Source organism: Cetorhinus maximus, chromosome 22 (genome assembly GCF_964194155.1).
Source record: "Cetorhinus maximus chromosome 22, sCetMax3.hap1.1, whole genome shotgun sequence".
NCBI lineage: Eukaryota > Metazoa > Chordata > Chondrichthyes > Lamniformes > Cetorhinidae > Cetorhinus > Cetorhinus maximus.
The window spans coordinates 2961996-2989717 of record NC_135900.1 but is presented as its reverse complement, the minus strand read 5'-3'; the positions used below and the strand labels follow the sequence as shown (position 1 = coordinate 2989717).

General features: G+C 40.7%; 1 protein-coding gene across 18 annotated transcripts in view; it reads left to right on the top strand.

Moving 5' to 3' along the window:
* ppp1r12a (protein phosphatase 1, regulatory subunit 12A) overlaps window positions 1-27722 on the top strand; it is a 188591-nt gene that overhangs the window by 146997 nt on the left and 13872 nt on the right. For all 18 annotated transcript variants that reach the window (XM_078567618.1, XM_078567610.1, XM_078567602.1 and 15 more), the window contains 8 exons: window positions 2447-2537; window positions 4784-4975; window positions 9442-9604; window positions 12977-13113; window positions 17094-17156; window positions 25297-25313; window positions 25721-25862; window positions 26485-26589. In XM_078567618.1, the coding sequence (XP_078423744.1) occupies window positions 2447-2537; window positions 4784-4975; window positions 9442-9604; window positions 12977-13113; window positions 17094-17156; window positions 25297-25313; window positions 25721-25862; window positions 26485-26589 (910 nt within the window). The remainder of the gene's footprint in view (window positions 1-2446; window positions 2538-4783; window positions 4976-9441; window positions 9605-12976; window positions 13114-17093; window positions 17157-25296; window positions 25314-25720; window positions 25863-26484; window positions 26590-27722) is intronic.

The window sequence follows — 27722 nt, the reverse complement described above, 5'->3', positions numbered from 1 at the left end:
GTGGGCCTTGATTGTAACTGGTTTATCAAGCTACTTCTAAAAGCATTAAGATTGGAGACACTTGTAGGTCAGACCAGTTATGAGTGTTACATTCCTTTCCCTGAAAGATATTAGTGAACCCTTTTGGGTTCTTAGGATAAAAGAGGAGCTTTTGATGATCAGATTTATTGAATTCCATTTCACTGCAGGCTGGCAAGGTCTGCACCTATTGCCCATTCCTAACTGCTTTTGATAAGCGGTGATGGGCCGCCGCCTTGCACCACTAGTTCATATGAGTCCTGGCGTTTTGACCTTGAGAGGCTGAAGGAATAGCAAGTGTGTGACTTCAATGTTAAAGGGAGGTATTTGACTTTCTTTTGTTAGAGATGACCATTGCCTGGCATTTGCATGGCAGGAATATGAATTGACATTTATCAGCCTAAGTTTGCATGTTGTCCAGTCCTTGCCGCTTGCAGACATGGATTGCTTAATTGCTTGAGGAATGGAGGTGGAATCTGAGCTTGGGATGGAAGCAAAGTTGATATCTGTTGAAGATATTTGGCCCAAGGGCACTGCAGTAATGTTGTGGAGCTGAGATGATTGGCGCCTCACAACCACAGCCATTGGAAAGTGATCCCCACTTCAGTTTTATTAGGACTTTGGTGCCACACTGTGTGGCGTGCTTCCTTTTTGCCAAGGGCAGCCACTCTCTCCTCACCTCTGGAATTCAGATCCTCTGTCCATGTTTGGACCAAGGTTGTAATTGAGACCTGGAGCCGAGCAGCCCGAGCAGAACCCAAACTGATTGGGGCTCTCAATTTGTGCTGCGAGTTGAGTACCCTAGTCACTATGCTACTGTTCTCCTGGAGTTCTAATTGGCCGGTTAGTACCTTGCAAAAAATGCAGCACAATTTGTTCTCTGTCAACTTTGTGTTCACTTATGAATGCAACTGTTGATTCAACTCAAAAATTAGCATTTGATTTAATTTAGCAATCATACACTATTTTAGCAGTTTATCGGCAAATTTTATCATTCGCAAATTATTTGAGATTTTTGTTTGTAGGACTGTTATATTTGATAAAATTAAACATTGCATTCATAATGATGAACCCTTACAGATAAGCTTAATAGCTTTTTATCATTCAATTGTGGCAAAGTGCAGGATTGATTAGATTTTGTGTTTTATTACTTCAGCTGTTCTGTACAGGCAAAAAGTTGAGATGTGCCAGAAGTTTTTCTGCCAAACTCCAAATTTGAAGTGGAGTTTGGGCACAGTGTTTTGACATTAGCAGCCAAATTTTGTAGCCCTGTTATCAGCTATTGTAATACATGCCAGATATACAAGTTTTTCTTCAGCTGCATGTGTGTATTTGAATAATTCCTTTCAGTACCCAGTCTAATTATGCGTCCTGCAGTGTCTGTTAGCATTTGATGTCTAGTATCTGATTGTGAGCATGTCAGTGGTGTCTGTAATACAAATGACTTGGAAGTAAATGCTTCTTCCAGGAAGAATAATCTGGCGTTGAGTCGAAGAGATTAAAGATAAATTTTGTGCCCAGCACTAAAAATTTTAATTCAGTTTGCATACAAAACAGGAATGTCTAACATCTGAACGTGTTCAGATTGATGCACAGGTAGAGTACCTCAAATCTGGCTACCCGAATACCAGACATTTTTTCCATGTGCTCAGAGTGGCTTAGCGAACCTTGACCACACCCAGCCCAATTTGGACTGATCCGCCTGACCTTATCTGCATAGGAGCGCCTTCTTGCAATGGCCTAAGTCAGTTCAAAGAAAGTTATTAAAAGTACTGTACAATCTTGCATGAATAAATAACAAATAGTTTTTAGTTACAACTACAGAGTGTTTTTAACATCATTTCAGTTTGATCTTCTCTCATTTTAAACAGGGTTCACTGACGTAGGGAAGTGGGTGAGGTGTGAAAGAGTTATTGAATCCAATGTGTGATAAGTAAATTAATATTAGCAGCACATGGCCATTAGCCTAAAGTGCTTTGCAGTCATATCATTTGATTTGCCTGTGTCCCTTATTTACTGAATTAAGGGGTTTTAATTTGTTTCCAGAAAACCAGCAAGTTCCAAAATCCAGCATTGTCTCAGTCCCGAGGCACCCCACCTGCAATTAATTTGTTTCAGGGGCAAAAAGTGAGAGTTCAATGCCTATCATTTTGGAATTGGTGCACTTGTACAACAGTTTAAGCAGAGATAAATATGTTCTTCCATTTTTGAAACTTTTAAGAGTGATAGGAGAAATTAAGTTGAAGACTGTTTGTTGTGATTTGTGAATAAGTAAAAATGGGATGTGGATACATTTGAACTTTCATATTTAAGAAAAGACATGAGAAACCGTTTGCGCCCAAGTTGTTGAGCAAATCATACTTCTTTTCAAACAAATAAATCTGAATTACAAGTCATTTCCTGACTCAAATAACGTTTAATGTTAAAGGTCGTATTTAACTCCTGTCCGAGATGAAGAATCGGAGTCACAAAGAAAAGCCAGGTCAAGGCAAGCGAGGCAGTCGAGAAGGTCAACACAGGTAAGTTTTTGTCTTTCTCTCCTTGGTTCAGAAAAGGTTCTTTCCCTTCATCCACCGATCCAATGTGATCTTAAATTTTGTTGTTGCTTTCACATCTGTCAACCCTGGATCTGAAATCCAAGTAGTTCTGCAAAGCATTTTCTCTTTCCCTCTGTCCTGAAGCTGACATTTAATCTTGAACCTAGGTTTCTTGTTCTTGACCCCATAATGACCAGCAAAAATCTGCCTCTGTCTGCCCTGTTGCATCCAATTACTCAGTATTGTTCTTATGTGGAAAAAAAAAAACCAGTTTTTTGGAATCTTCAGTTCTGTTGCCTCATACCAGGCAGCATGTAGTGAATACAATCTGCATTATACCCTCTCTAAATACTCAAATCTCTTTTGATATTCTTTCATTGGGTGTGGCCATTGCTGGCTAGGTCAACATTTATTGCCCATCGCTAATTGTCCTTGAGAAGGTGGTAGTGAGCTGACTTGATTTGCTGCAGGTTTTATAAACAGTGAAACTATCTGACGGGTCTTCATATAGGCTTATTATTACATCTTGGTGTTTCTATTCTATACCTCCTGAGATGCTGAAGCAATCCATGTCCATATGCAGGTAGACCGGGACAAAATCTAGCCTTGGGCTTTTAAGTGGCCGGTAACATTCATGCCACAGAAGTGATAATGACTCGAACAATGGTCATCTCCAACAAGAGTAAATCTAACCAACCTCCTTGACATTCAATGGCATTGCCATCACCGAATTCCCCCACTATCAACACCTTGTGGGGGGGTTACCATTGACCAGAAACTGAACTTGACTGGCCATATAAATACTGGTTAGAAGAGCAGGCAAGAGGCTGGAAGTTCTGCAATGAGTAACTCACCCCCAGTCTCCCCAAAGCCTGTTCACCATCTAAAAGGCACAAGTCAGGAGTGTGATGGAATACTCTCCACTTGCCTGGATGCGTGCAGCTCCAACAACATTCAAGAAGCTAGACATCATTTGAGGACAAAGGAGCCTGCTTGATGAGCACCCCATCCACCACCTGAAGTATTCGCTCTTTCCACCACCATGCCCTGGCAGCAGTGTGTATCATTTACAAGATGTACCGTAGCAACTCACCAGGCTCTTTTGACAGCACCTTCCAAATACATGACATTTCCCACATAGGACAAGGGCAGCAGGTGCATGGGAACACCACTATCTGTATGGGAGCACCACTGTCTGCAAGGACCCCTCCAAGTCACACCCCATCTTACCTTGGAACAATATTGCTGTTCCTTCACTGTCTCTGGGTCAAAATCCTGGAACTCCCAACCCTTCCTAACAGCACTATGGATGTACCTACATCACATGGCCTGCAGCGGTTCAAGAAGGCAGTGCATCACTACCACCTCGAGGGCAATTTGGGATGGGCATTAAATGCTGGCCCACCCAGGGATGCTGATATCCCATGAAAGAATTTAAAATAAATGAACTGCAGTGGTTCAAGAAAGTGGCTCATCACCACCTTCTCAAGGGCAATTAGTGATGGACAACAAATGCTGGCCTAGCGAGCGATGCCCTCATCTTGCAAAAGAGTAAAACAATCTTGGTTCCTTAACTGATATTTTTAACTTCAAAAAGTGCATCAGGCAGAGCAGGTGTAAGTGCACTCAGACTTGCAATAGTTTTTATTACAGGAGTTGATTTTTTTTGCCCTGACTTGGGTGCATGTGATGGAGCATCCCAGGCTACATGAGTTGTTTAGCCCATTGTGCTTGCACCAAAGAGCTATCCAATTAATCTTTTATTTACAGATATTTATGAAATTTTATAAGTAACTATTGAATCTGTCTCCACACCTTTTCAGATAGTGCATTCCAGATCACCACAACTCACAATGGGGGAAAAAACCTCATTTCCTCACCTGATAGCGGAAACCATTCCCTTCCATCTAATCTATCAAGTCCCTTGGAATTTTAAATGCTTCTATTAAATTCTCCCTTAACTTTCTCAGCTCCAAAATGAACAATACCAGTTTCTGCACATAACTGACATCTCTTGCCCCTTGTACCATTCTGGTAAATTTTCTCTGCACCCCCTCTAAGTCCTTGACATCCTTTCTAGAATGGGGTACTAAGAAATGGACATGGTACTTCAGCTGAGGACTAACCAGTATTTATATAGGTAATGTTCCTCGGGCTTAGACTACTGTAACGGGCACAAGGAATGCACAGTGAATCACGACTGAGCATTGAACAAAACTGTCTTGCAGGGTGTAACACTGACGGACCTACAAGAAGCTGAGAAAACAATCGGGCGGAGTCGTTTAGACCGTCGAACTCGAGAACAGGAAGAAAAAGAAAAGGAGGAAAAAGAAAAGCAAGACCGAGAAAAGCAAGAGGACAAGAATCAACCGGAAACTCAAGATGACGAGAGACAAAGGTTTAGTAGAAACACTGAAGAGGTAATGGTCTTTATGAAAAAAATTACATGATTTATTCAGTAAATGTGCACTATAGAGCATAATATTTTGACAGTATAGTGTTTTTATTTTCATTAAGCATGCTAAATGCCTTTTCAAAGTAAATTCTATTGACAGGCTCTGGAGAAGTTGTGCTTCACATCCACACAAATCTTATGCCATTGTAGATTGGTGGTGCTCTCAGTCTCCTCCAGCTTTTTATCAAGCCATATCACCATTGTGTCAATCTATTTGTCATAGTTGAAAAGGTCAGAGGGAGTACAGCTACATTAAGCTTCAAGGGAGTAAGGCAAGGCTGGATGGCCTCTACTTTAATGCCAGGAATATTACTGGTAAAACGGATGAGTTAAGGGTGAGGATTGACATGTGGAATTGTGATATAGTAGCCATCACTGAGACATGGTTGAGGGAAGGGCAGGATTGGCAGCTCAACATTCCAGGATATAGAATCTTCAGGCTAAACAGGGGAGGGGGTAAAAGAGGAGGAGGCGTTGCATTATTAGTTAAGGAGTCCGATATTGCAGTAAGGAGAGATGATATCTTGGAGGGGGCATCGAATGAAGCTTTGTGGGTAGAGCTTAGGAATAAAAAAGGGGCAGCCACATTGTTAGGTGTTTATTATAGACCCCCGGATAGTCAACGGGAAATTGAGGAGCAAATATGTGCACAATTTGTGGAGGTGTGTAAAAACAATAACAATAGGGTAATTATATTAGGTGATTTCAACTTTCCCAACATTAATTGGGATAGACATAGTGTCAAGAGCTTGGATGGAGTGGATTTCTTGAAATGTGTACAGGAGAACTTTTTAGGTCAGTATGTAGAGGGTCCAACAAGGGACGGCGCAGTGCTGGACCTAATTCAGGGAATGAAGCAGGACAAGTGGCTGAGGTGGTGGTGGGGGAGCATTTTAGTGATAGCGACCACAACATGGTACAGTTTAAGTTTGTTGTGGACAAAGAAATCAATAAGTTGCAAAAAAATGTTTTGGATTGGGGGAGAGTGGATTTTAGTAAAATAAGGCAGGATCTGGCCAAAGTAGACTGGGAACAGTTACTTGTGGGGAAATCTACCGAGGAACAGTGAGGGGGTGTTCAGAAAGGAAATGGGGAGGGTACAGGCTCAACATGTTCCCTGTAGGGTGATAGGAAGGAGTAACAAGCCCAGGGAACCATGGATGACCAGAGATATTCAGGATACGATGAGAAGGAAAAGAGAGGCTTTTAGCAGGCACAAGGGAAGCAAATCAGCAGAGGCATTCGTGGAGTACAGACAGTGCAGAGTGGAGCTTAGGAAAGCAATTAGGAGAGCAAAAAGGGAATATGAGAAAGCTCTGGCTAGTAAAAGTAGGGAAAATCCCAAGATATTCTATAAGTATATCAATGGGAAGAGGATAACCAGGGAAAGAGTAGGGCCCATTAGGGACCAAGGGGGCAATCTATGGGTGGAGCTAGAGGACATTGCTAGAGTGTTGAATGAATACTTCACATCCGTCTTCACCCAAGAGAATGAGGATGAAGTAATCGAACTCTGGGAGAGAGACTGCGAGATTCTTAAGCAAATTGATATAGGGAGTGACAAGGTATTGGAGGTGTTGGCAGGCTTAAAAGTGGACAAATCTCCAGGTCCAGATGATTTGTTTTCCAAGACTGCTGAGGGAGGCAAGGGAGGAAATCGCAAGGGCTCTGAGCCAAATTTTTAATTCCTCTCTAGCCACGGGGTGAGGGAGGCAAGGGAGGAAATCGCAAGGGCTCTGAGCCAAATTTTTAATTCCTCTCTGGCCACAGGGGAGGTGCCAGAGAACTGGAGAACAGCTAATGTGGTTCTGCTATTTAAGAAGGGTTGTAGAGAGAAGCCAGGGAACTACAGGCCAGTGAGTCTCACATCAGTGGTAGGGGAACTATTGGAGAAAATTCTGAAGGAGAGAATCTATCTCCACTTGGAGAGGCAAGGTTTGATTAGGGATAGTCAGCATGGCTTTGTCAGAGGGAGGTCATGCCTAACAAATTTGATTGAATGTTTTGAGGAGGTGACCAGGTGTGTAGATGAGGGTAGTGCAGTTGATGTAGTTTATATGGATTTCAGCAAAGCCTTTGACAAGGTCCCACACGGGAGACTTATAAAGAAGGCAAATGCACATGGGATACAGGGTAATTTGATAAGGTGGATTCAAAATTGGCTTAGTTTTTCATGTTCAAAGGGTACTGATTAGTTATCTTTGAACAAATCACACCTGAAGCTTAATTCATTGAATTTTTGTTGATGCCATGATCATCTTTGACTGCGAAGAATGAACTCATATCCCAGAAAGCCAGATGGTGAAGACGAGCACTGGAGCCAAACTCTACACTTTTTAAGCATTGATTTAGAGATGCAGATAATAAACATGCATCTCCTAATCAATCGACCGCAGTTTCAGTCTGTTCCTATTTGTGGCAGCACCAGTTAATGCTCATTTGCATACAATCAAACCACAATTAACATACATTTGACAATTGGGGCAAGCCTTCAATCTGTCCACAAAAAGTTGGCAAGGTACATTCTTCTGTATTTTCTGTTTTCTTCGAGTCAGTGTTTTTCTCACTTCTTCAAGTTTTGTTCAACAAGTCTGGGCATTAGCGCTGATGAAACCTCGCCAAGAGCCCTCTAGAATGAGCATCAGTTGAAATACTGCCCTGAAAAAGACACTTGTGTGAATAAAATGAGGCAAAATAAAAGCCAATGGACAATGTCAAATTGTTCATAGGCTCAGCAACTAGCAGTGCCCCGTTCAGTTCTTATTGACCAACTGCACTTTGTCTGGGTCTGAATGACTCTTTTGAAAGGGCCTCTGAAGCAAATTCAAGCAAAGTAACTCAACTCCTGACTCCCCAAAGCCTGTCCACCATCTACAAGACACAAGCCAGGAGTGTGATGGAATACTCCCCATTTGCCTGGGTGAGCACAGCTCCCACAACACTCAAGAAGCTTGACACCATCCAGGACAAAGCAGCCCGCTTGATTGGCACCACATCCACAAACATTCACTTCCTCCACCACCGACACACAGCAGTAGTAGTGCAAGATGCACTGCAGGAATTCACCAAGGTCCCTTAGACAGCACCTTCCAAACCAATGACGGTACCATCTAGAAGAACAAGGGCAGCAGGTACATGGGATCACCACCACCTGGAAGTTCCTTTCCAAGTCACTCACCACCCTGATTTGGAAATATATCGCTGTTCCTTCACTGTCACTGGGTTAAAGTTAAAGTTAGAGCTCCCTCCTTCACAGCACTGTGGGTGTACCTACACCACATGGACTGTAGCCGTTCAAGAAGGCAACTTACCACCACCTTCTCGAGGGCAACTGGGGATGGGCAGTAAATGCTGGCACAGCCAGTGAAGCCCACATCCTGTGAATGAATTTTTTAAAAAAGCTTGCTCTTGATTGATATTGATGCTGAATAGTGTACCTTCAATTGGATTGTTGCTGTTTGGTACATTGCCAGCAGTGACAATGTAATGCCAGCATTGAAAACCAACCACATGCTTTCAGTTTGGACGTACTTTGGAACTAACTTGTTAAAGTTTTTTCATTCAGCTGCCTCGCCCTGAACTATCACTGAGGCCGCGATGCCTTGCTTTGTGTGGTTAGAATCTCTGTGCTAGTGGATAGATGTCAAAATGCTTAGTGATGAACTGACACAGTTATGCTGGTTTCTACAAAGGCAACTGAGTGAACAATTTATCCCATAATTTTGAAAGACAACATTGAGAAAATGTGAAGCGGTTAATGACCTTTCCAAGTGGAGCCTTGTCAATTTGTGTATTTGATCACACCCAGTGCAAGTGGACTCCCCAGTTGCTCCTGAAGACCTCCTGGCCTCGAATGTTGACGATGGGTGGTATTTAGATTTGACTGCACACATTAGCTTTGGCAGCTCTGCTGAGGTTGTTTTGCAGGGTCATTCTTCTTGCACCTTACCCATGATAATGAAAAATGCTGAATGAAAGAAAGATTGCTTACACTAGGGTGTTTTTCATTCTCATCATGTAGATCATTCTCCACAGACCACAATCCTGTTATTCATCAGACACTGTTTACGAATTTCCTAGTTACTTTTAATTTCAATTTAAAATCGTCTGGCACAGCAGTTTCTAAGACTTTCTTAGGAGTCCACATGCAGCTTACCTACAGTCCACCGACAATCACTATTTTTCCATTTGTGCGAAGTGTACAGTTCCCCTGGAAATCACCATGCTAGGTAGTTAGTATGCTTGGAAGTTGCAGATAATTTGACAAATGAAAAAAACCCAACAGGGTGAATAATTCATCAGTAATTTGCTGAAAAGAAATAACCTTTTAAAATCTATGAAATTGATGCTGTCACTAAGTAAATGTTTTTGGTGTAAATTTTAAAGCTCTCACTCAGCCTTACTGTTTATTTCCCATTTTTTCTTTTAAAGCCTTATCAACGCAACAGGCCAAGTACCACAGCATCTTCAACTGCTGCCATCTCTGCCCTCAATAGTTCATACGTTGCATCCCATCTAAATCGACCCAACAGCCTTATAGGCATTACGTCTGCTTACTCTGCATACTCCCGAGTCCCTGGAGAAGTAGATAAAGGTAAAGTTGGAATTGTTTGAGTGGTCTGTTGGCAAGAGCTAAGCATGAGTCTGTGACTATATATTTATACCTGCTCCACTTGAGTGTGCTTCATAACAAATTGATGGAATTTTATCCATTTAAAAAATTTATTTACATTTATATACATATCTGTGGGCATATTACATATTAAACATGCGCGCGCGCACACAAATCCTGTATGCTTAGATAAAAATTTAATTGTAAAAAAAAATCTGAATCTTGGCAAACTTTTCCTCTTCTCGGCAAAGAACTTGCATTTACAGGAAACGTGATCACATCCAATACTTCACAATCAATGTATTCCTTTCAAAATGCAGCCACTCCTATGCCGGCAACCAACTACCAATGTGTGTGAAGCTAATTTTAGTTAAAGTTGGTTGACAGTGGATTATTGGCCCCTGGGAAAACCCTCTAAACTCATGCTGGTAGTGAAATATCTCATTCAAAAACAACACTTGCGCTGAAGTATTTGCTAAAATTATCTGCTTAAACCCTAGAGTGGAACTTGAACTTCTGATTGAGGTGAACTGAGCTACCACCTGAGGCAAACTGAAACTCAAGTGTTGCAAGTGCTAATCTGTTCATTATTAATCCATTTCCTACTGTACAGCAGTGAGGGCACTTTAAAAGTAATTAATTGGCTGTAAAGCATTTTAAGACAACCTGAGGACATGAAAGGCACTGTATAAATGCAAAAGTTTATGTCCCAGGTCTCATTCAATCCTTCAGTCTCCATATATTTGTTGAATACCTATGACCCATTAGATGAAATCCTCAATTAAAAATAGTGTTGGGCAACCATAATATTAATTTATACTCTGCTGAATAACTTGCATGTAACTGAATTTTGGTTCATTTAAACCTGTTCTCTATTAATTTGCAGTGTGGTAAATGCTGGCACAAACACAATGGGCTAAATGGTCTCCTCCTGTGCTATAAATTTCTGTGATTCTATTAAGAAAGTGCAGAATAATGTGGAGGATTTTTTTTATATCTGTGGACATGACAGCCGGCCACTTCACAGACTATGAGATGACTTGAGGGAGCAGTACTTTGCATGACATCTATAACATGTAGTTACCCTATGGTGACACTCAGCTCAAGACTAAGGATACTCTATTTTTAAAGGACAGGAACATTATACCTTGTCATTCACAATATAAAGGGCATAGCAGAAGGAATAGATCCATTCAGCTCCTTAAGCCTATTCCACCATTTGATCATTAGCAAAGTGATGGAAGAGGTCATTAACAGTGCTATCAAGTGGCATTTACATAGCAATAACTTGCTTGCTGATGCTCAGTTTGGGTTCCACCAGGACCATTCAGCTCCTGACTTCATGACAGCCTTGGTCCAAATATTGGCAAAAGAGCTGAACTCCCGAGGTGAGGTGAGAGTGACTGCCCTTGACCTCAAGGTAGCATTTGACCAAGTGTGGCATCAAGGAGCCCTAGCAAAACTGGAGTCAGTGGGAATCGGGGGGAAATCTCTCCACTGCATGGAGTCATACCTATGAGCAAGAAGCAGGAGTAGGCCATTCGGCCCCTCGAACCTGCTCCGCCATTTAATAAGATCGTGGTTGATCTGATAGTAACCTAAAATCTGCATCCCGCCTACCCCCGATAACCTATCACCCATTTGCTTATCAAGAATCTATCCACCTTTACCATAAAAATATTCAAAAACTCTGCTTCCACTACATTTTCAGGAAGAGAGTTCCAAAGACTCACGACCCTTTATTTTTAAACAGTGACCCCTAGTTCTAGATTCCTCTTCCTCAAGAGGAAACATCCTCTCCACATCCACCCTGCCAAGACCCCTCAGGATCTTGTGTTTTCATCAAATCGCCTCTTACTCTTCTAAGCTCCAGTGGATACAAGCCTAGCCTGTCCAACCTTTCCTCATAAGAAAACCTGCCTATTAAGTACACAAATCTGCATGTGATAAACTCAAAGTCGACATCTCAAAAGAGAGGTAGTTATATTTTGTGCCAAAGTGTGTCACTCAGGCCTGAATTTTATGTTCGTTGGGCAGGCATGCACTCGACCCAATTGGGCGTAAAATGGTGCACAATATTTCGGTTGGCGGGTGCGCGCAAGAGTCGGCAGCGTGCCTGCCGACAACTAAGAGGCCTATTACAGCACTTAAGCAATTAATGTATTTTTCACTGCCCGTTCAACCGTTCATTAGTGCGCGGGCAAATAGACCAGGCGGCCTGTACGTTTTTAACGAAACCTCATCCACGAGCGGGATGAGGCTTCCAACGGTAAATAAAAATTCATTAAATATTTTTCACCATCATTTTAAACATGTCCCTCTTCATATGACTGAGTCACATATGGGGACATGTTTATATCATCTTTAAAATCTTTATTTTCGCTTCTGCACTTCAGCTCCCTGAGGCAGCTCTGTGCCCTCGGGGTTTTCAGCGCACGGTCCACCCATGCATGCGCAGACTTCGACGCTCACCCTCCTCCTGCTCCCACTGTGGCAGCGCTGAGCACTTCTGCACACCGTTCGCACTGGCTGACCGTTAATTGGCCAGCCAGTGTGAATTTGCGGTCGGGGGCCGATTGTGGGCAGCGGACCTTCTCCCAGCCGCGCTTGCCCGATGACCTCGAAATTCAGCCCCAAGTGTTTTATTTTCTTGATTTTCTTCTGCGTTTTAATTGGCTGCCTCCCCCATTATGCCCCAAAATAATCAACCATTTGCTCTCAAAAAATCCCTTTCATTTTTTTCTTCATTCTTATTGAATCGCACTGGACTGTAGAATCTCAGGTGTCTGCAGATACACCATATATGCTTTGCTGAAGTGATCGTGTGTCTGGGCATTGAATGATGCCAAGTTCCTCCACTTTGGAGACCCATTTTAAGGCAAGTCTGGTCACATGACACCCAACACACACATGTGCTTTTTAAAGGAGGCCTCACTAAGTGCTCCACCACTTGTTTAGCTAACTTAGCATGCAGCATAGTTTACATTTGGGCCCTTCCAGGTCAGTCTGATTCACTGTAGGAGGCTGTTAACACCATCAGTATAATTAAATATTCTAATGTCCATCAAAATGAATTTACTAAAATAGGCAGCTTCTTGCAGCCTTAATATAGAGACCAGAAATAAAGTATGGCCAAAATGTAAATTTTCAATGAATACTGAAGTGGATTGGCTTAAGTATCTGTGTATAAAGCTAGACACTGTACTTGAAAATATTTAGCTTTTCTGTTTAATTCCCACGCTAAAAGCTGTAGGAGAACTTGTGCAATGATTGTTGCTTTAGCAAAGCTGGTGAGAACTTGTAGTTACACTGTTTGTCGAAAGGGAAAAACATTATTTTCTTTAATTTGACTAGAAATGGACAAAAGGGAGGATGAGCGAGACGGAGAAGAGAAATTGGACGATAAGTCGCAAAACAAACCATCAATAAGAGATCGCCGGCGGCCTAGGGAAAAACGGAGATCAACAGGTGTTTCTTATTGGACACAGGATGTAAGTGTGATGTCTTTACCCGATTGTTAAAACAAAGCATGTTTGATGTATAACCTGCTCAGTCAGCACTTGGACATGACTCCTTTGTTGGAAAAATCAAGGATCTGCTATTTAAAATACGTTCAATCTCCACTAAGTGAATATGTGTGAGGAGCCAGTTATTTGTCTAGGAGCTTTCTGATACCAAATAATCTAGAAAGAATGTATATGGGATTCATTTGTTGGAGAACTGTTGTGCCCAGATATTAATTTCCTTAATTTCGCCACTGTTTTTAGCCCCTAGGTTACATTCTATTTCTGGTATGGAACTTGTGTCTTTTGCTGTGAAGAGAGGCACAAAATGTGTGTTCAATGCCTCTGCCATTTTCTCACTCCCCGTGAAAAGTTCTCCTGTTTGCTTGTAAGGGACCAATGTTTGCTTTAGCTACTCTCTTCCTTTTTATATACCTATAAAAGCTCTTCCAATCTGTTTTTATATTTATGGCTAGTTTATTCTCGTATTCTATTTTTCCCCCTTTTTATCAACGTTTTGTCGGCCCTTTGCTGGTTCCTAAAACACTTCCAACCCTCAGACTTGCTATTATTTTTGAAACATTGTAAGCTTCTTCTTTTAATCTAATACTATCCTTAACTTCCCGAGTGATCCATGGATGGGTCCTCCTTGTTGATTTTCTGTTTTTCGATGGAATGTATTTTTGTTGAACGTTTGGATTTGTTTCTTTGAATGTTTCCCACTGTTCATCTACCTCCATATCTTTTAATCTATTTACCCAATTAACCTTGGTCAGTTCTCCCCTCATACCTCTGTAACTGGCTTTAACTAAGTTTAAGATTTTGTTTTTGATTGGAATATGTCAATTTCAAACTTAATGTGGAATTCAATGGTATTATGATCACTATTTCCCAGTGGATCTTTATTGTGACATTACTAATTAACCCTGCTTCATTACACAATACTAGCTCTAAGCTAGCTTTTATCCCTAGTCAGTTCCACTATGTACTGCTCCATGAAACTGTCACGAAAACATTCTAAAAACTTACCATCTGAACTATTCTTGCCAATTTGATTGTCCCAGTCGATATGAAGATTGAAGTTTCCCACAATTATTACATTTCCTTTGTTACAGGCTCCAATAATTTCTTGTTTAATGCTCTGCCCAACAGTATAACTACAGTTTGGGGCCTATAAACTAACCCCACCAGTGTTTTTTTGACCCTTTGCTATCCCTGATTTCCACCCTTACTGATTCTACTTCACGATCTTCAGAGGCCAGACGTTTTCCTGCTAATGACTTTACCATCCTTTGCTATATGGGCCATCCCACCACCTTTGTCATTCTGTCCATCTTTCTGAAATATTGTGTACCCTGGAATATATATTTCCCAACCATGATCATCTTGTAACTATGTTTCTGAAATGGCGATTAGATCTAACTCAATTACCTCTATTTGTGCCAATAATTCATCTATCTTATTGCAGATGCTTCGTGCATTCAGATAAAGAAAATATAATTTCATTTTATTTTACTTCCATTCCCTGTAATGACCTTATTCGCTGATGTACATTTTTTGTTATCTCTCTGTCCCTTCATGTTCCACTCTGCTTGTCTTTACCTACATTGCTAATCTGTTCCGATACTGCGACCTTTCCCTTTAGTTATCTAAGTCTCCCTTCACCCGAACCTTCCCCCTCCTCTGTTAGTTTAAAGCCCTGTCCACAGCCCCAGTTACACAATTGGCCAGGACACAGGTTCCATCGTGTATCAAGTGGAGCCCATCCCAGTGGAGTAACTCTCTCTTCCCTGAGTACTGATGCTAGTGCCTCATGAATCGAAACTCCTCCTTCCCAAAGCACTCTTTGAGCTATGTGTTTTAACCCTATGCCAGTTGGTGTGTGGCTCAGGTAACAATCCAGAGATGATTACCTTTGATTCCTGCGTTTTAGTTTGGACCCCTATGCTTCAAAAACTCTTGGGTAGAACCTTGGATGTCATTGGCTTCCACATGGAACATGACAACTGAATCATTCCCCCTCACACTCCCAAGTTCCTCTCCAGCCGCGAGGAGATGTCCTTCACCCTGGCACCGGGCAGGCAACACAACATTTGGAGCTCCCTCTGGCGGCTGCTGAGATCAGTATCTATCCCCTTGGCTGTACCGTCTCCTATCTTTACCACCTTCATCTTAGCTCCACCCACAAATGGCATCCTTCACCCTGGCCAGTCTGCTCATCCACCTTACAGCCCTTCTCATCCATACTTGTAGCCAGCATCTTGTACCTGTTAGACAAAGCCAGGGGCTGAGGTTCATCCATCACTGCATGCTGGGTCCCCATATCTGCCTGACCTGCAGTCACACCCACATGTCCCTGACCATTGGCCAATTCCAAAGTTCTGCCTAGCCTAAGGTGTGTGACTGCCTCCTGGGATAAAGTATTTCGGTAACTTTCCTGCTCTGATGCAGTGCAGTACCTGCAGCTTGGCCTCCAGCTCAGTGACTCAGCTGATGCTGTTTTAAAGTGGATTCTTACCCCTCAGCAGTTTTCAATTTCCCGCTGGTCTTGCCCCTCTCTCTGCGCTGTTTTCGATTAAAAGATTCTGAGCGCAGAGCGCCCAGGATGAGGGTTTCTTTTTGTTGCTTAATGGTCAGAAGGGGCCATGTGGTGCTTGCTCCCTGTGTGGATGAGGAGAAGGACTGCAAGGTGGATGAGCAGACTGACCATGGTAAAGGATGCCATTCATATGCGTGGGAAGAAGAGCAATGCGGTAGTGATAGGAGACAGTATAGTCAGGGGGATAGATACTGTTCTCTGCAGCCACCTCTCGGACTATGCTGAACATTGCAACTGGAGTTAATCAGGCCAGACAAAAACAAATTATCATTTGCCTGTGACGATTGGAAAAACCTGGTGTAACTACACCTGTGATGACTTCAGCAAGAACCATGGGTCTACAGTAGGAAGTAAAGGAGAGGAAAAGCACCTTTCATAATCATACAAATAACTGAGGGAAATTAAGGAAGATTTTGAGGAGGGAGCTGTGGCAAAAATAAATTAACACCTTGAATCTTAGGCAAATTGTATACTCCACTATGGGGAAGTCGTTTTTGGAGAAAGACAGGTAGTTGCATTTAAGCACATATTATTTGATGGGTATTGCAGTTATATCTTTGGAGCCCTGAATATTTTACCATTGACCAGGAACTGAACTTGACTAGACATGTAAATATTGTGGCTACAAGAGCAGGTTAAAGGCTAGGAATGTGGCAAGTAACTCGCTTCCTGACTCCCCACAAGCCAGGAGTGTGATGGAATACTCCCCACTTGCCTGGATGAGTGCAGCTCCTACAACACTGAAAAAGCTGGACAAAGCAGCCTGCTTGATTGGCACCACATCCACAAACATTCATTCCCTCCACCAGGTAGCAGTGTGTACTATCTACAAGATACACTGCAGCAATTCACCAAGGTTCCTTGAACAGCACCTTCCAAACCCACGACTGCTCCCATCTAGAAGGACAACGGCAACAGTCACATGGGAACACCACCACCTGGAAGTTCCCCTCCAAGCTACTCATCATCCTAACTTGGAAATATATTGCCATTCCTTCACTGTTGCAGGGCCAAAATCCTGGAACTCATTCCCTAACAGCACTGAGTGTACCTACGCCACATGGATTGCACCGGTTCAAGAAGGCAGCTCACCACCACCTCGAGGGCAATTAGACATGGGCAATAAATGCTGGCCTACCCAGCAATGCCCACATCCCATGAATGAATGAAAAAAAACTTTCAGAATTATTGTGATGTGCTAAATTTAAAGCTTCTGTATAATAGCAATGGGGTTTCAGAAGCTGGTCTGATAGCAGTCACCAATAACACTACAAGCCTTGGACCACCCATGATCAATGCCATGGAGCAAGTCAGCAAGTGTGTAAATATCTTGAGTTTGCATCCTAATATTTGAAACTGTTGTTTTTAGAGTGATGAGAACGAACAAGAGCAGCAGTCAGATGCAGATGATGGAACGAACAAGAAGTGTCAGGTAGTTTCTTTCTCTTAAGTACTCAACTTTGAAATATTTTTCTTGGAATGGCGACAGAAATTTGCAATCAAAAGAATAAGCTCATACCATCCTGAGAGTTAGCTTTTGTGTGCTTTAATAACAGGGTCAGCTGTGTTTGAGCCTGAATTGGTTGAAATACTTCAAGACTAATTAAATTTCAAGTAAAGGGATTTTCTGTTGTAATATTTGTGACGTTCACTGTTCTGTTTATGGGAACATTGATCTGCCAAATCATACCCGCAAGCAGATTTACTGCAGTAGTTCCTGTTCCACATAACACTAAATCTGCACTAAAAATGCACGTATTTGGGCAGTGTTTGGTGCCACTTGATGAAATCACTTATGAGAAATTCTTGGATTTGAATATTTTTAGGAAGAATTTTGTTTTTATATGGCCATCAGCATGATGAAAGTGCAAGGCACTAGATGTTTGTTGTAAGATCCAATATTTTAATTGGGCCTTAATAAAAATTTAGTCAGCAGAGAAGGTACCATTACAAGAAGCAAAATGGTTTGCTTATTTGAAAGAAATGTGTTTTGCTGAAAATAAATAGAGTATTAGGTAATTGTCTATGAAGGTGCACATGAGTTCTTTAGACCAAGTGCAGTCTTCAGCTAAAGCAAAATGAGCAAAGGTCAATTGGACCAGGGGGTCTCAGACTTTGTTCTGAACCCATTTTAAAGTAACAGTCTTTATTCTTTTCAATATTATTTTATAGAACCAGAAAGCCTTAACACATAAGGAGCCCATTGCTCCAGTGCTGCCTTCCAGGAAGTGATATCCATTTAAATCTTTTTCCAAGTCCTTTTCCATACATAATTGAAAAATCAACTATTAATCCACATGCATGATTCATAACTGTTTGAGGAATGACATTCTATATCCCAGCAATCTTCAACATAAAAGAAGTCCTCCCTGTTTCTTTGTTGATAATTTATGGCCTGTCATTAACAACTCATGAACCAGTGGCAGAATTTCCCTCAACTTTTACCTTGTCAAAACCTGTCATAATTTTGAATACTTGTATACCCTTACAATTTGCCTGAATGAAAAGAGCCTTTCACCCTTGATCTACAATGAATTTCCCCAATACTCTCCACAATCTTGACATTGTTCCTAAAGTAAGGTACTCAAACACTGGACATGCTATTCTAATTTCAACCTGCCTCATAATTTGTATATGTGCATTTTTGTTTCAGTTCTAATTCTGTACCTCCAAACCCCAGTGTCCCTTTTTTATTTAGCTTCTATCAGCTTGTGTTTTCACCTTTGAGATTTGTGGATCTGAGCCTATGAATCTTTCTGCTGACTCCTTTTTTGATTTCACGGTGTGTGTGCAGTAACCTTTGACGTGTCAGCTTATCAAATACCTTCTGGAAATCCAAGTACACAATATGCACCTTGTTTGTTCCTCAAAAAAAAGTAATAAATTAGTTAAACACAATCCCCCTTTCACAAACAACCCATATTGACTCTGCCTGATCAAATTATGATTATGAACACCTCAATGATGTGTTCTAGCAGTTTCCCTATGGCAAATGTTAGGCTAACTGGCCTGTAGTTTCCTGCTTTTTGTGTCCCTCCTTTCTCGAATAAAGGTATTACATCAGTTATTTTCCAACCCACTGGGACCCTACTAGAATCTCCAGAATTTTGGAAGATTATAACCAATGCCTCTACTATACCTGGAGCCACTTCCTTTAAGGCCAACTGGTGCTGGGGACTTGTCAGCCTTTTGTCCTAATAGCCTTTCAGCACCTTTTCCCTAATGATGGTGAATGTTTTAATTTCCTCCCTGTTTGCCTCTTGATTTTCAAGTATGTTTTTGAAGTTTTATAAGTCTTCTATGGTGAAGACTGACACAAAATATCTGTTTAATACCTCTGCCATTTCCTTGTTTTCCATTCGATAAGGTGCCACATAAAAGGTTATTGCACAAGATAAGAGTTCACGGTATTGGGGGTGATGTATTAGCGTGGATTGAGGATTGGTTAACACACAGAAAACAGTGTCGGGGTTAATGGGTCTTTTTCAGGCTAGAAAGATGTAACTAGTGGAGTGCCACAAGGATCAGAGCTAGGGCCTCAATTATTTACTATTTAAGGAGGGGGCAGAGTGTCATGTATCCAAATTTGCTGCTGATACAAAAATAGGTGGGAGGGCATGTTGTGTCAAGGACATAAGGAATCTGCAAAGGGATATAGATAGATTCAGTGAGTGGGAAAAAACTTGGCAGATGGAGTTTAATGTAGGAAAGTGTGAGGTCATGCACTTTGGTAGGAAAAATCAAAAGACTGACTATTATTTAAATGGAGAGAGAGAGACTCCAAAAAAGTGCAGCACAGAGGGAACTGGGTGTTCTCGTGCATGAAACACAAAAAGTCAGCATGCAGGTGCAGCAAGTAATCAGGAAGGCAAATGGAATTTTGGCCTGTATTGCTAGGGGGTTGGAGCTTAAAAATAGGGAAGTCTTGTTGCAACTGTACAGGGTGTTGGTGAGGCTGCACCTGGAGTACATTGTACAGTTTTGGTCCCCGTATTTTAGAAAGGATAAACTGGCATTGGAGGCAGTTCAAAAAAGACTCACGAGGCTGATTCCTGGAATGAAGGGGTTGACTTATCAAGAACGGCTAAACAGGTTAGGCCTTTATTCATTAGACTTTAGGAGATTGAGGGGCGATCTTATTGAAATGCACAAGATTCTGAGGGGGCTTGACAGGGTTGATATTGAGAAGATGTTTCCACTAGCGGGGGAATCTCGAACTAGGGGACATAGTTACAGAATAAGGAGACATTCATTTAAAACTGAGATGTGAAGGAATTTCTTCTCAGAGGGTAGGGAATGTCTGGAATTCTTGATCCCAGAGAGTTGTGGAGGTTGGATCACAAAGTATTTAAAGAAGAGGTAGATACATTTTTGAAATTTTGGGGAGTTGAGAGCGATGAGGAGCTGGCACGAAAGAGGAGTTTGAGGCCTGGGGCAGATCAGCCATGATCTTATTGAATGGCGAGGCAGGCTTGAGGGGCCAAATGGCCTACTCCTGCTCCTTTTGGGGAGGTGATAGTGTAGTGGTATCGTCGCTGACTAGTAATCCAGAGCCCCAGGGTAAAAGTATGGGAACCTGGGTTTGAACCCTATCATGGCAGATGGTGGAATTTGATTTCAGTATAAGTCTGGAATTAAAAGTCTAATGATGACCATGAAACCATTGCCGATTGTCGTAAAAACCCATCTGGTTCACTAATGTCGTTTTAAGGAAGGAAATCTGCTGTCCTTACCTGGTTTGGCCTACATGTGACTCCAGACCCACAGCAATGTGGTTGACTCTTAAATGCCCTCTGAACAAGGGCAATTAGGGATGGGCAATAAATGCTGGCCCAGCCAACAACACCTACATCCCATGAATGGATTAAAAAAAAATTCCTATGTTCTTATTATCAATTCCCCAGACTCATTCTCTGGAGGATAACATTAGCTTTAGTGAGTAATTGGATAACGCAGTCATCTTTGTGTTAGGCATGACTCCAGCCAGTGGAAAGCTTTTCCTAATTCCCATTTACTTCAATTTTACTTGGACTCCTTGATACCACACTAGATCAAATTTAGAATCAATCAAGTTGAGAACCATTCTGTTAGAAATTTTCTGCTGGAATTGCAATGGAAGAATCTGGCCTCATCTTTTTTCCTTGGCTTAATTTAAAACATGCTTGCTTCATCATGACAGTAAAACTCCCAACTGTCAGATTTGTGGCTACGTGGGATGTTTTATATAATCTGTTGTATAAGTAACATTTTAGATGAGCGTTATCTGGTGCTGCAGTTGTAAATTGCCAATCTCTGCAGATCTTTCAGCAAAGGTTAACCACTTTGCTGGGGGATGAACGGAAAGACAGAACTGATTAGGTCAAATTTGAGTATTTCAGTACATGGTAGATCCACATTAAATTAATCTTTGAGAGTAAATCATCTGAGCACTGCTTCCCAGCAGAGAAAATATCCTTTCTGATGCATGCAAAGTGCTGAAAATTTCTTTGTCTACCTTATGCCTCATTGTATTGCTGTAACATCATCTCAGGTATATATGCGGAAGCTCTTTAGTAGCTATTAACTAATGGTGAATGTTGACTGTTCTGTGTGAAGGACTCTGGTCATCTCAAGAGTTTTATTGTCATTTTTTTTAGGATATCATTTCAGAAAAGTTAGCTTGATATCTTTCAGTGTTTGTGCAAATATTAGGAAAGCTGGACTTGCTGCTGTTAGTAGACCAATATTGCATTAATATGGCACCTTTCACAACCTCAGGATTTCCCAAAACCCTTCATGACTTTTGAAGTATAGTCATTGTTGTAATGTTTTACTTCAGTCATTTGTAATAAATATTATGTTTGGCCTTTTTTAGTTTTGTTTGCTTAGTTTTACCATTTGATTTAAGTTTCCAAATTATAGTTTCATTTTGATAGATTATAAAACTTCATTCACAAAACTGGAAGACTGAAGGTTATTGGAGATGGAATGATTTGTCTGCTGGACAGTGACTATAAATATCATTTGAAAGGGAACTGGAATAATTATTTAACAAGGAAGAGTGCGTGTGCAAGCAAGTTACATATGTATTACCTACCTGAATGGCTGGCCACCTGTCTCCTGTGCTGTGATTTCAGTTGTGCATTCTTTCAGTAGTCCAGGAAGGTTACGTTTATTTTGATCCATTGGAACAGCAACTGAGAATTAGTCATTGTTGTCCTTGGCAAAATCTGAATCCTAAATCCAAGGGATGTTGGGTTTTCAGTAATGAGATTGGAAACAAACTTGAGGCCTGTGACACAATGGAAAGAACCCAGTTCTCATCCCTTCCAGCCATACAATGAATCTCTGAATAAGTCCTAACTTGACATTTGCAATATTCCTGAGCTTAACGTGCTTCACCAACCATGAAGGACTAAGTAGATGGGCCTGACCAGAATGTAGGACACTATAGGAGCATGTAAAACTTTGCAATCTTGAGTTCAAAAGATACAGTTGAGAAGTAACTTTTACTGGCAAGCTTGCCCTGACATAATTGCTGTGAAGCATGAAATTATAAAAGCCACTTGAGTATCTAGATAGAAAATTGCTTGTATATAATATTTGACCTTTGCATATCGGATTTGTAGTCAGTAATTCTTTTCGATGTGTAAATTAATCATCTTGTATTGTGACAAAATGTCAAATAAATAATTCTCGGTACAAACTCCATTCCAGTGTTCTTGTCCTAAAATTGTAATAACAAAATTGAACTTTTTTTGATTAAAATATTGATTGCTACATGAAAATGCTTAATGTGTTCAGGTAATGATGAATAATCTGAATTATTAGTGCAAAGAAGTGCTTATGGTTATAGTTCTCTTTGTGTGAGTACTTTGTTTAACTTTCAAACCTTTGCAACTTGGCAAGTTCAATAAGTGATAATTGTGAATTCTAAACTTTGTTAATGTTGGACTTCAGCTGTTATTTCTACTCCATACTTCTGAATATTTTATGATCAGAATTGCTCATTGCTCCATAATTAGAAACAGCTGCAGTGATCTGTTTAGTATCATGAAGGTTAATATCTTGACAGAGGAATATTCCATCAAGGGCACCAGATTAACCCTTAACCCCTGGCTTTAACTCCATATGTCTAGGGCTTATTGCCCAGTTTATGCCTGGGATTTATGCCAACATTTAGGTCATCTCCTCCTTTCTGACTCCCATCAATCAGTTGAGTTTGTTAGCATCTACAATAACTAATTTCCCATCAGGATTCTAACTATTTGCTGATTGGATTAACCTTTTCTTTGCCAATTATAAAACAGATTGAGTACCAAAGTCATGAACTAACATTTCTTTATTAGCCTTAGAATCTTAGCAGTGAAACATAAACATTGTGCATGCAAATAATTATTAGGATGAATTGAAAAAATCCGAAAGTGGTTACAGAAGCAGGGAAAGTTTACCATTATTTCTCAGTAGTTCTGCATTGACTAATTATGCATTTGCTGCTGAGATCGATGTAAATTGTTGCTAATTTAGATTTTAACTCCTTGGCCAAGGAGTTAACAGGATTATACCCCAAATAATTGAATAGATTGAAGTTTATAGACTTGTTGTGGCCCAAGTCCTTAGAAGCTGATGTAGAATAATAGGATAGGATAACAGGTTGTCTCACCTTCCTTGGGGAGGTTTGGGCTCGTCTGACTGAAGTCGAAGTTCCTCACCTCTGTCATTCAAAAGTGCTACCCATTCTTTCTGGATGCTCTGCTCCTGCATAAATTCATTGTGTATCTGGCCTAGCTGTCTTAAATCTCACCTCTTTTGACCTTAAGACCTGTACATCTAACTGGCATATGCACCTGTCTACAACTGACTGTTATAGCCCTACTTAATTGTAATCCTTGATATGACAGAACACCCTGCTATGTATGCTAGAAGTATAGCTCTACACATCTACTGCAAATCAATGAAGCACTGGCATTATGGCCCTTTGTTTACTCCCCTGCTTCTTTGACCTTTGCTAGCAAAATCCAGTATGACTCAGATAAAGTTGAAAATCTTCATCCCTTTAGCGAGCTGATTGTGGATTTAGCAAGCTGATTGTGGATTTAGCGAGCTGATTGTGGATTTAGCGAGCTGATTGTGGAGCTGAGCAAGAATGGAGCGCCAGCCAGTTAACATTGGTGTTTGGAAGTTTGATTTTTTTTCATATTTATGCTGTATATTAACAGTTTGATTGCTAATGGAGGGACCCCAGTAGCTTGGGATGGTGATCTGATGAATGACAAAATGGCAATTAATGTGACTAAATACATGTAATGAGACTTGCAAAGGGAAATAAATGGAGAGAAAATAATCTGAATAGTTCTGTGCCACAGAGCACAGCACAGGAAAGGAAATTTGGGCTATTGATAGTTTGTTGAAAGCAATAGCTCAAGCTGTGCCAGGAATAAGGTAAAATTGGGCAGATGCTGGGCTGGAATATTTCAGGTGCTGCTGACTGTTTACGAGATGCATGTGTATTTGCACTCTTGAGTGCTGTATACAATTTTAGCAACTGTACTGTACCACATGAAGCACATTAGATGCAGTGCAGAGAAGCACCAATACTTAAGGCATCTGTGCGAGGAGACTTAAAAGATTGTTTAATTTAACAGAGATAGGAAATCTTGAAACACTTGAAAGAGTAGATAAGTGGAATTTTGCTAATATGGCTAAAATTGCCACAAACTTAAATCAGCAACATGGGCTCAAGTGTAGAAGAACATGACTGCTTAGATTAAATGACTTTACACAGGGAAGGTGAATTATGGATTAGGTTATGGAGGAAGGCAGATATTGTGGGAAAATTTGAGGGAGAATTCACCAATGTTTGACCTTGTGGGCGAATAGAGTTTTTGAAATGACCAGATGGACAGTCAAGCTTTTTTCCTCTCCAAACTTTCGTTTGCTTCTGATCTATTGGGATTTAGAATTGGTAGGTATAAGATCTGAATTTTACCATCTATAGCCACTCTGAGAGGATGGAGCATTGCAGTTGGGAACTGCATACTTATTGGAATGATTTTGAGTGCTTGCTCCTAAACATGGGAATTTTTATAATGAAAATGGACAATTTTGATCACTATCCTTATGATTCTTCTCCAATAGGAGTGACCTGATTTCGGTTTGCAGAATTTTTTAGAATGTTAATCAGTGGTTAGCCACTCAGCTGTGAAACTATTTTGAACACCCCAAATTTCCTTTCCTGTGCTGTGCTCTGTGGCACAGAACTATTCAGATTATTTTCTCTCCATTTATTTCCCTTTGCAAGTCTCATTACATGCATTTAGTCACATTAATTGCCATTTTGTCATTCATCAGATCACCAGCTGAGATTTTTTTGGGGATTAAAAAGTGTCTCGTTCTCAACTTAATTTCATCCTCAATTTGTGTTAAATGCAGAATCACCTTGAATTTGGATTAACTATTAACTCCATGTCTTTTCCTTTTCAGGACAAAAATAAATCATACTGTTGCTCAATTCATGTTTCATAGTTTACTAGACCTTTATCGTTAAAGATTAGAAAATTTTCTAAAATTTAACTTTTTGTTTCTTTTTGCAGAATGACAGACTTTCAAGGTATGATTTTGTTCATTTTTATGCCATTACAAGATAATGTGCTTGCTACACAGTCAAAGGTACAAACTAGACAGGATTTTGAAAAAAAAAATCATGTAGACTTTGTTAGTGTAGAATGCCTGATTTGCATTCTGTTTGGGAGTCGGAAGAGGAAAAGAAGAGAATCATTGTGTCTGAGCGTAATTGGGGAAGTCAAATCACACAAGATTTACAGCTTTGTGTGAGTGATAAGCTTATTTGTGTTACAAATGTTTTGCTGGGAAGATGACCAAAGTTGGTAAGAAAACACAATGTTCTGGAGCTGTTGCATGAGGATTTACTTGATTTGCAAAAAACTTGTGCTCAGCATTACCTATTCAGGACACCATGAAAGGAAATCAAGCTGACAATGTCTAATTGTTTTACAGGTTTGACTCGGGACTTTCTAGTACTGCACATAATGAGGGTTCCGAGCAGTTAGCTAGTCGAACTGGTTTCTGCCCTTACAGAGGAAGCCGGCATGCACCTCACAGCAGGGCAGAAAAGGAAGACACGTTGGATTATAAAAAGGTGACCATTGAAGTGGTGTCTTCTCTACGTCTGTGCTTTGTAAAGAGGTTTGAATATTGTAAAATAACCCTCTGTCCCTGACTTTGCTTGTATCTGCGTGCAAAGCAGGCTCTTGAGTTAAAGTTATAGGACTTCAACATATAATCAAGCTGACATTTTCATACTGAGATTCTGAGGTAGTGCGGTGCTGTCGGAGTTCATGTTTTGCAGATGCGTTTTTAAACCAAAGGTCCTGTTTGCCTGCTTGTTTGGGCTAAAAGATTCTAGAACACAATTTGCTGAAGTTTAGGGGTGTTTTCCTCGTGTCCTGGAGGCAATATTATTCCTCAACCAAAACCAATTATCCAGTCATTTACCTTGTTATTTGTGTGACCTGGCCAGGTTCCAAATTGCTGCTGTGTTTGCTTACATAAGACACTACGTTTCAAAAAATAATTAATTGGCTTGAAGCACTTTGTGATGCCCCTGGGTTACGCAAAGCTAATGACTGAAAGTTTTGTCAGGCGTAATGATTTATCAAAAGGGATGATGCTGTAATTGGTGAACAGTGGTATTTAATGTGTAGCATTTAAAAGCGGAATTCCAGGTATTGCAATGATTGAAATTTGTGATATTTTCACAGCTTTATGAGCAGTTCCTGGCAGAAAATGAGAAACTTAAGGCGAGTCTACATGACACAAACGTGGAGCTGAATGAGTTGAAAGTGCAGTTAGAGAAAATCACACAGGTAAATGCAGCAATTAATTCTTTGGTGATAAAGGTAAATACATACGGACATTTGAAAAAACAAATTCTGTAACATACAAATTGAAAGTTTGAGTTGGAATAGCAAATGTTCAGTTTATTTTGCATCTGTATATTCAGTTGATCTTGATCCTAAGTAAGTCTTAGTCATTGGTTAGGTTTTGACTTAGCATTCTAAATGGGGCATTATTTGTACAGTAGATTCTAATCTCACAGCATATGATACCAACCCGTGGAGTCTAACAAGTCTGCCCAGTCACCACTGGTCAGCCTCTGCTTCAATTGTTACCAACGCAAAACGCATCTTCAGCTTTACAAATTGAGCAAAGGACCAGACACAAACGAATCTTGATCACTGGCACCAAATCTAAATGGAGGCCATTGCAGATATTGTAAGATATGAGGGTTCCCTGTATGGTGAGCTAATTTCATAAAACCCATGGTTTATCACAAAATGTATCAAACCCCTCTTCTCTTGGGCCAGAGAAATAGAGGACATCATTGGTGATCTTTTGAAGTTGCTGCTTGCCCCATCTGCATTCAGCTTCATGATGCATGTCTTACAGGTTGCAGTGATTGCCTCATGATTAGAGAATTGTATATCCAGATTATGGGGAGATAGTGGCGTAGTGGTAATATCACTGAACTAGTAATCCAGGGACCCAGGGTAATCCTTTGGGGACATGGGTTCAAATCCCACCATAGCAGCTAGTGGAATTTAAATTCAATTAATAAAATTTGGGATTGAAAGCTGATCTCAATAATGGTGACCATGAAACTAGCATCGATTGTCATAAAAACACATTACTTATGTCCTTTGGGGAAGGAAATCTGCCATCCTTTCCTGGTCTGGCCTACACGTGACTCCAGATGCACAGCAATGTGGTTGACTCTTAACTGCCCTCTGAAATGGCTGAGCAAGGCACTCAGATCAAGTGTTCAACAAATGCTGGGCTTGCCAGCAACGTCCAATCCCATGAAAATTTTTTTTTAAAAAGATGCAGGGTACTAGCTTGTTACTCTGAATATTTCCAAATTGATTTGTTTGCAAACAACTCGATTATTTTGATGGAAGACATTAACAAGGGCTTTGGATTCACCAGTCCACTCTTGACT